Here is a 9,656-nt window from a genome sequence, read left to right as displayed (position 1 = left end):
ATTATTCTTTCCAACGATGGTGTCCTCATAGCTTAAATTCATTTGTATAGAGAGATAAGTTCGATTTAGCGAGAACTGCTCGTCCCCCTCTTAGCGATTCTTGCCTATCTTCTTCTCCAACTTGGTTTCTTCTCTCTTCCCCTTCTTTCTTCAACTTCAAACCCCTAAGCAAGGTGTTTTGAAAGATTTTTCAAAGATTTCATCTCTCTTTTATTCATTTCCACTTTGTCCTTACTCGGTTTATCGAAAAGCGCATCGTTTGACAAAATGTGAGCCTCGGAACATTGTAGAAACTTTATTTCAAAAATGTTTTGAAAGAGAGGGTTCTAAGGTCTAAAAACCCTCCAAAATAACTTTGGTTCAAAATGGGGTGTGAAGTTGAGATTTGGCTCTCTCCTTGCCGAAGAAACTGAACTTTTTCCCTGCACACCTTTGTCCACCAAGTAAACCATCAGTAACGCCCAAGTCTTAAGGGCGGTCAAAAATGGGGTGTCTACACTAGCCCGATGCATAATGTTCGTGTAACGCAGCATGTCCCTTAGATTCTGTTGCAAATGTTGGAGACAGAAAGCATGTTGTGCATTCGGGAATACGGTGGGCATTGCTTCAAGCAATCCGAGATTTTGGTTAGATATAAATGTGGGGGTCTGTCACCATGCACCACCTGGGCGAGATGGTGAAGAAACCAAGTCCAGTTGAAGGTGTTCTCGGAGTCCACGATCGCATAAGCTAAGGGGAATAAACCTACAAAGCCGAACAGAGTTTGGGGTTGTTAGTGGTATGTGAACATGTTAGGGTGTGCAAATATGGGCAGTATGGGTGAATGACAATGATGGATAGTATGCATTTGATAAATTTGGTTGGGTGTGAATATTGCTTTGACGTTATAGAAGTTGAATGAACTGACCTTGGTTACCGTCTTTCACAGTCGCAGCAAGTAAGAACCCTTTGTAGCAACCTTAAAGGAACGTGGCGTCAAGGAATAGCAGTGGATGGCAATGGGTGAACCCGTTGATGCATGCTTTGAATGATATAAAGTAGCGTGTGAATTGGTGGGTGTGGTCATCGTATTCAATATTGATATAGGTACTGGGGCTGTGTTCCGTTGCTGCGTTATTGTACCAACACAACTGGTCAAACGAAATAGAGTGAGCACCAAACAGTTCTTCTCTTGCTTTTTCGACCCCTAGCCACGCCACACGGTAAGTGATGTCCAGGCCATAGTCTTGTTTCAAGTCTAATATAACTTTGGTTGGACGATTATGTGGCCTACCCTGCACACGATCGGCTATATTGTCTACGACAAGATCAGAACTGACAAGTGGGTGTGTGGATGTACGGATAGGGACGCCGCAATTTTGTTCACTGTTCCATTTGCAAAGGTAGAAGAATCCGTTGGCTTCCAATTTCCTTGCGTGTACAGCCCACGTGCATTCCTTTGATTCGTTCATAGCACAAACAGCTGTTACCTGGATAGAGTCGTTTTTAACAAACTTGATATGGAACCCATATTCGACGACATATTTTCGTAAGATATTGCGAACTAAAGCACCGCCTTCGAAGTGCTATCCAATATGGGTAAATCCATTAGCCTATAGAACGGAAAGGAAGATTTTCTCTTTGTGTGGACAAAAATGATTGTAGTAGGTCGATTTCGTCTTCCATTTCAACCTCATTTAGTAGTCTTCCCACAGGTTTGGTGATGGTGTGAGTCTACACCGAATCACTGTCAAGATTACTGATCCCTTCTACATGGTATTTTTCGATGAGCGCGTTAACTAACTACAAGCCGAACGAACGGGCAAGGCAAATCATATTCTGCATGTCAACATAGTTCTGCAATGAGAAGTTGTTATAGCCCGAGATCTTGTAGAACAACAGAATTGATCTCGGTATGAGCCCGTCAAACTTCGAACAAACATAATCCACAAATTCGGCAAAAGTGTGCGATGGTTTCAAACTGTATGCAACATTTGTGGACTGGTAACAACATAGCAGCATCACGAAGGCATCCATCTGCACAATTAAACAAGCACGCACAGTTAAACAAAACAAAATGGTCCATCAATACAAAACGAAATTTGTACAATATGAATACAATTGAAAAACGATTTGTGAACGATTTGTGAACTGGTGTGTTTTTGCTATCATCCCATTGGGCAATGAATGGGGTTTTCCCATCTCGTCCCACAAGCAGCATTGAAAACAATTTCTGAACTGGTGTGTGATTTGTGGGAATGATGGGGGAAAACCATGTAATACAAGATTCGGTACATACCTATGTGAAGCTACTGGTGGTGATGTTAATTGCAGCAGTTTTTGGTTGCCACACAGAACAAAATGAACTCAAAAAGGTAAACCCTACTTGGAAAACTTCATACACGAATCTTCAACAATCCCACCCCACAAAACTTGGGATTACACATACCCAATATAAATAGAACAACCCACCAAATACGTGAGGGTATATTCGTCCCTCAAGCACTCATTAACATTCAAAAATGGACTTACCAGTAAGCAATCCCCCCTAAATAGGACTTTCCAGTCAATCAAAGAATTAGCGGGACCAAATAGAACATAATTCATCCATATAGGACTTTCTGATAAAATTCCCTTTATACTTCATATTTATTCTCACTTAATTTTTTAATATTTCAGTTGTTCCAATCAACTCATTAGATTTCAAGTTAAATTATAATTGGATCCAATCATATAATTGTGTTTCAAAAACTAACAAAAGGATTAAAGTAAACAGACTGAAGTAAAATTTTGATAAAAATACGATATTAAAAAAACAAGATCATGTGCTCTGATGCTAACTGATATCGATGCCAAATTTCATGGACAACGAGGTAAATATGATAATATCTTTTTGGGGGTCTATTTTTTATAAATACGTAGTAATTTTGGGGTTTATGTTTCATAAATATACCTTCTTCTTTTTTTTCTTTTTTTTTCCCCTCTATCCCTTGTTTCTTCCTTAATTAGGTGGTTCTCTCTCTCTCTCTCCTTCTACAGTGCTCTGTTCTCTCACATAAAAAAGGTATAAATCTTTACGTATATATATATATAAGTTCATATGTTAATTTTCATATGTTAATTTATATGTTAATTTATATGTTAATTTATAAATCTTTACGTATATAAATATGATCATATGTTAATTTATAAATTTATATGTTAATTTATAAATCTTTACGTATATAAATATGATCATATGTTAATTTATATCTAGGCTCTAAAAATGAACTTTCATATGTTAATTTTCACGTAAAAAGCTATATAAGTTCTCAGAACCTTGGAGGTAATCATTATCATTCGACAATCCAATATTTAAACAAGCACACATGTATATGTATACATGCATGTGTGTGCTTTCTTGTAGATTTGTAAGTTATATATATGTATATGCTTGTATGTGAGACCCTATATTTCATTTTTGTGATTTGAAGGCATGTTCTTTGATTTGGGGATTGTTTTAGTTTTTAATTTATTCTGTTATGTTCAGAGAGAGAGAGATTTGTGCTGAACAAGTGGGCCGAGATATGGCAGCACAAAATATGGTGTTGGGCCATGTGAGGGCCGAAGACGCTGTGCCTAGCCGAACCGCACCAACACAGCGTTTCAGCCCATTACGTTGGGCCAGGCTGAGGGTTGCCCGGATTATGGAAGGATGCAGGTGTTTAGCCGAGTTAGGATCACACAGAACCGGATACTTGGTTAGGTCTGCACAGATGCGTCGGGCCGAGATATGGACGGTTCGGATTGATGTGGGAACTGAGATGACCCATGAGATCGCTGTGTGAGGCCGAAATGCCAAACGACATGCCCCGTATCTGGTCGGTTCTGATGGACTGGTTTGGTTTTGCTCAGTAATAGCTATCCATCATAATGTTTATGGTTCACCAAGTAATAGCTCGGCTTGATATTCCACGTGGGCCAATGATAAGAAAAGGGGAATCCATTCCTGGTATCCGTCAATACCGTTTGGGGGTGCGACAAACACGGTTTGGGGGTTTTGGTCTCTACATGTGTGAGAAATGTAGAGGGGAGCACAGTCGCTTGTCCAAAGAAGGACAACAGAGGTAGTGCGTCCACAATCTTTGAGGCTGCATGGCCAGCCTTGAAAAGGAGGAACATGTAACCGTTAGAGGTAAGCTACTTTTGAAAGTCTTTCTCTCTAGAAAGTGCTCTGCCTTCTCTTTTCTTCTCTAAGTGTGCTAACTTGATCATCAGAGGGTTTATCCGACATCACACTGCCGGGCAGCTCACTGTTTTTCTGTTCTCAGGTTAAGAGACATTACGTGAGGCTTGGATTCAAGGAGTACAGAGAGCAACAAATATTTCCTCCACATACAATTGGCGCCGTCTGTGGGAAGTCATTGACCGACAAACCTTGCTCTCCAACCTTTTTCAACTGTTTTCCATGGCAAACATCGACGAAACACCGCTATCCATCGTCGATGGCATTACACCGGAGTCGGTCCGAAGGAGAGATGGCCCTCTCACCATGCTATCTATGGCAGGCCTGAAGACCTCCTCTAGAGGGCTACCCAGAGATGCGCGAGACAAACGTGCGAGAAGCACTGACCTCTCATAAAGTCCTGATGGGCGTCGCCGATAAGGAGAGTCGCACTCTCAACACCTGGAGCAAAAACTTAGAGACCAGGACGCCCTTATACGAAAGATGGCAGCTGAGATGGAGGCGTTGGAACGGCAGATCAAAGGAAAGGGTGTGGCTGGAGTGGGAAACCACAGTGAGCATACCCAACCCTGTCGCTCAGGCAGCCAACACCAACGAGGCACTCCATCCCTCTCCATCACTAGGAGTTACAGCGTTGGCGATTCCAACCCACCGGTAGAAAGATTCTCCATGCGAGACAACAACTATCGCCCCTCACGTCCATCGACAACGTCGAGATACTCTCACTTTGTCCGTTTAGGGGACCTAAGGGACGTCTTGGAGGAATGAGCACGCTGTAGAGAGGCCCAAAGAGTGCCGGCATTGCAAAAGTTGAGTCCCAGAATCCGCAGCAGTGAGGAAATGGCCATGTGGCCGCCTAGAGTGGTGACTCCAGCACCGATGGACAAAGAGTTGGCAAGACTTACCGCTATCCCACTTTCTCTAGAGATTGAGAGCACACCACTCCCTACTGAATTCCACCAACCTAAGTTCACGCTATACGACGGCAAGATGGATCCGTACATGCACGTTAGTCATTACTAACAAGTAATGGCTGGCCACTGGCGCAACAACACCTTGATGTGTCTTATATTCCTAGCAAGTTTGGGAGAACTAGGCTTGAAATGGTTTGAAAGGCTCTCAGAGGGGAGTATCGAGGGGTGGCAACAGCTAGTGGAGGCCTTTGTCACTAGGTTCAAAACTAACACTAGAACACCGAAGAAGGTCGATCACCTCTTGGGTATCAAGATAGAATCGGGTAGTTCTTTAAAGGTGTACAATGCCAAGTATTAGGAGACCGACAACGAGATTCTAGATTGCCCCACTAATGTGGCGATCGCCCTATACAAGTGAGGCTTGTCAGTCAGACGTAGACTGTGAGACTCGCTCACGATGCACCAACCCACAACCATGGAATCATTAATGCAGCAGATCAACGAGCACATCCGAGTTAAGGATGATGCCGCCACTGCCACCACAACCAAGAAGGCAAATCCGGTTGCGGTGGACAGACATGTGGCTGGAAAGGTTCACTCGGTGGGACAGGAGCATAATCGCCCTAATAACTGAGCTAGAGAACAACATCACGGTTCAAATCGCAACGATAGAAACAAAGGCCGTGGGAATGACTGAGATAACGCTCCTCGCAAGGAAGAGGAAGATTCCAAGAGAAAGTTGAAGGCACGAACCGGCATCAGCACAATCTTTAAGATCCCAATTTATCGCATCCTCAGTGAAATCCGAGGTGAGCCATACGTCCGTTGGCCAGAAAAATTGGGAGATACATAGAGGGGCTTCAACTCAAGGTACCGCTGGACCTTCCATGAAGAAAGGGGGCACCAAATAGAGGACTGCGTGCCACTGAGACAACACTTGGAAAAGCTGGTTGCGGCTGGGCATTTGGATCAATACATAGATGGAGGCATGATGGCTGCTCCACAAGGATAAGCCGAACCAAATGGCCTTGCCATCTTAGATGCGGCACCCCAAGGAGTCATCAACGTTATTCATGGTATCATTGAGCTAGCGCGAGTTTGCGAGCTCAGGGGGATGATCAAGAGGGCCGAGCACATGAGGAAAGTGCTCTCTGTTCAGCCTGCCGTAAAGAAAGGAAAGATCGAGATAAAAGACAAATTGACCTTTTCAAGCAAGGACTTGGAGAGAATTCAAACCCCACACAATGATGCCTTGGTAGTAACGCTTCATGTCAAGGATTTGGACATCAAGCAAATTTTGATCGACCAGGGCAGTTCGGTCAAGATCATGTACTACGACGCATTCAAGCAAATGAAATTGGAGGACAAAGATTTGGCCTCCGCAATGTCTCCTTTGGTCGGCTTCAACTCTCAACCAAAATGGCTGATCAGGAAGATCATATTGCCGGTCAAGGCTAGATCAGTCATGAAGCAAGTGGAGTTTTGCGTGCTGAAGGTCCCATCGACCTACAACCTGATCTTGGGGAGGGGTTGGTTACACACCATGCAGGCAATAGCGTCGACTTATCATCAGGTCTTGCCCTTCCCCGCTCTAGCCAGGCAAATCAAAGAGGTTTAGGGGGACCAAATGATGGCAAAACAATGCTTCATCGCAGTAAATGGCAACCGGGCCGCCAAAGGATTTGTCCAAATGATAAAAGGGCCAGAAGGAAAGGAAGTCCTGGAAGATGTGGGAAGAAAAGCAGAAGAGAAATCAGTTGAAGACTTGGTGGAGGTCAAGATTGATGAGAGTGATCCGAGCAAATTCTTTCTCTTGGGCTCATCATTGTCCACTACTGAGCGGATGGACTATGTCAACTTCTTGGTCTCCAACATTGAAGTCTTTGCGTGGACGCCTTACGATATGCCTGGCGTCAACCCTAGCTTCATTTACTACCAGTTGAATGTCTTTCCCAATCCACGGCCGGTTATTCAGAGAACTCGGCACTCAGCCTTACATCATGCTGAGGTGGTGGCGGAGGAGGTCAAAAACATGCTGGAAGCTAGGGCGATAGAAGAGGTGCAATACCCCAAATAGATCTCCAACACGGTGGTGGTACCGAAGAAGAACGAAAAATGGTGGGTGTGCGTCGATTACAAAACGATTAACCGTGCCTGCCCAAAGGATAGCTTTTCACTCCCAAGGATTGACCAGCTGGTAGACCTTACCACTAGTCACCAAAGATTTAGCTTCCTAGACGCATACCACGGCTGCCACTAAATAGCCATGTATGAGCCAGACAGAGAGGTCACATCCTTTACCACGCCCCGAGGGGGGTGACCTTTCAAAGAATGGTGACCAAAATGCTTGCCCCTCTGTTAGGCCGCACTATGGAGGCTTACATTGACGACATGGTGGTGAAGAGCAAAGACAAGTCTTAGCACCTCACCGACCTAGCTGAAATGTTCGCCATCCTAAAACACCACAAATTGTGATTGAATGCATCCAAGTGTGTTTTGGAGTGGGAACTAGAAAATTTTTGGGCTTTTTAGTTACCAATCGAGGAATTGAGGCCACAGATCAGGGCAATCCAAGAGCTGGAACGACCAAATTCCACAAAGGACGTGCAACATCTTGTCAGAATGGTAGCCACGCTGAACAGATTTATCAGCCGGTCATCAGATCATTGCAGGCCCTTTTTTAAGACTTTGTAAGCCAAGTTTTTCTGGGATGTAGAATACGACCGCGCTTTGGTAGACTTGAAAACATATCTCTCTTCCACCGCAATCTTGGTCACACCACGACTAGGCGAAGAGCCCTATCCATACTTAGCAGTTTTTCAGCATGCGGTAAGTGCGTTCCTCGTCCGAGCTGAGCGGATTCAGCACCTCCCTATCCTTTACGTCAGGAAGACACTACTCCCAGCCAAATCAAGATATCTGCCACTTGAAAATTTGGCCCTAGCCCTCATAATGGCCTCCAAAAAATTGGCGCAATATTTCCATGCCCATATGATAGTAGTGATAACTGAATTCCCGCTTAAGGTGCTCTTTGAGAAGGCAGATTTTACAGGAAAAATTTTAAGTGGGATATAGAGTTGGGGCAATACGACATCAAGTTCCAGCCATGCACAGCTATCAAAGCTCAAGCCCTTGCCGACTTTATGGCAAAATTTGTCTTTGGCACTCACCCCGTTTGTCCTATTGATTTGGCTAGTATGGATTTGGCACAGCCCACGGTTTCGCCTACACAAAAAAGGGGTGAGGAACAAGCAATAGAACAGCAAGACAGCATCGGGCTAACAGAGCAAGAGTGGGCCAACTTACTGACCGACCAAACTAGTGCGCATGCGGATAAGCTATGCACAGAACCGACCAATGCCTTGGATTTGAGAAACTCTCAAAACCCCTCCGACTGCTGGAAGTTGTTCATTGGAGAGATGTAGAAGCTTTTTGTTGATGGAGCCTTCAATAGACATGGAGCCGAGCTGGGGGTGGTATTAACCTTACCGGACGGACTAATCATCGAACATGCCATCACGTTCAGATTCCCAACACTGAACAATGTGGTGGAGTATGAAGCCCTCCTCGCCGATCTGAAGAGCAATCTACGGATGAAAGCATCAGAGCTTATGGTATTCAGCGACTCTAAATTGGTGGTCAACCAACTCTTGGGGGAGTATGAGGCCAAGGATGAAAGGATGGCTAAGTATCAAGCATTGGTGCACGTTGAGATTAAGAAATTCGCCGCGATAAAGATGGAACAGATAGGCCTAGAAGAAAATAGTAAGACAGACGAGTTGGCCGGCTTGGCGTCTATACACACTCCTTTCCCAATCTGTTGATGATTGAGTTCTTGCCCAGACCTAACATCGAGGAACCAGAGGCATCCGAAGTGCTTTGCACTGATTTGGGACCATCTTGGATAGATCTCATCGTCACCGTCATAAGAAACCGAGTCCTGCCCACTGAAAAGAAGGAAGCCAACAAGAAAAGGGCCAAGTCAGAGCAGTTTTGGCTCTCTCCGTCTAGGGCCTTGTACAAAAAGTCCTTTACCAGGCCGTACCATAATGTGTCCACGCCAGCAAGGTTGATGCTTTCCTCTTTAAAATTCATGAAGGCATGTGTGGCAGCCATATTGAGGATAGATCGCTGGCGCACCGAGCCATCTCTCAAGGCTATTGGTGGTCATGCATGCAGGCCGATGCACAGAAATATGTTCACAAATACAAAAAATATCAAAAATTTGCTCACCAAATCCACCAGCTGGCCAGAGTTGCTCCCCCTGACAAGTCCTTGGCCATTTGCGCTTTAGGACTGGACATTATAGGACCACTTCCAACCGCTCCGGGCAACCACAAATTTTTCATCACTGCTACTGACTACTTCACCATGTGGGTAGAGGCCGAGCCATTGGCTACCATCAAGGAAAATGATGTAAAGAAGTTTGTCTGGCAGAATGTCATCACTCGCTTCAGCATCCCAAAGGCCCTCATTTCGGATAATAGCACACAGTTCGATGGGAAACTCTTCTGCGAATTTTACGAAGAGTTAAAGAT

At 44.6% G+C, this 9,656-nt stretch overlaps 1 protein-coding gene across 1 annotated transcript; it reads left to right on the top strand.

Moving 5' to 3' along the window:
* The first annotated feature begins 6,253 nt into the window (after positions 1 to 6,253).
* LOC145802754 (uncharacterized) lies at positions 6,254 to 6,736 on the top strand. Its single transcript, XM_082895527.1, has one exon. The coding sequence runs from the start codon at positions 6,254 to 6,256 to the stop codon at positions 6,734 to 6,736; it is 483 nt and encodes a 160-aa protein (XP_082751653.1).
* Positions 6,737 to 9,656: the final 2,920 nt, after the last annotated feature.

Source organism: Camellia sinensis, chromosome 11, assembly GCF_055761805.1.
Source record: "Camellia sinensis isolate YWXY chromosome 11, ASM5576180v1, whole genome shotgun sequence".
Classification (NCBI taxonomy): Eukaryota; Viridiplantae; Streptophyta; class Magnoliopsida; order Ericales; family Theaceae; genus Camellia; species Camellia sinensis.
Note: the sequence above shows the minus strand (reverse complement) of the source record. Positions and strands in the feature narration are given on the sequence as shown.

Excerpts from the sequence above, each read along its gene's own strand:
- LOC145802754 (XM_082895527.1), top strand. The coding sequence starts at position 6,254 with ATGAGGAAAGTGCTCTCTGTTCAGCCTGCCGTAAAGAAAGGAAAGATC.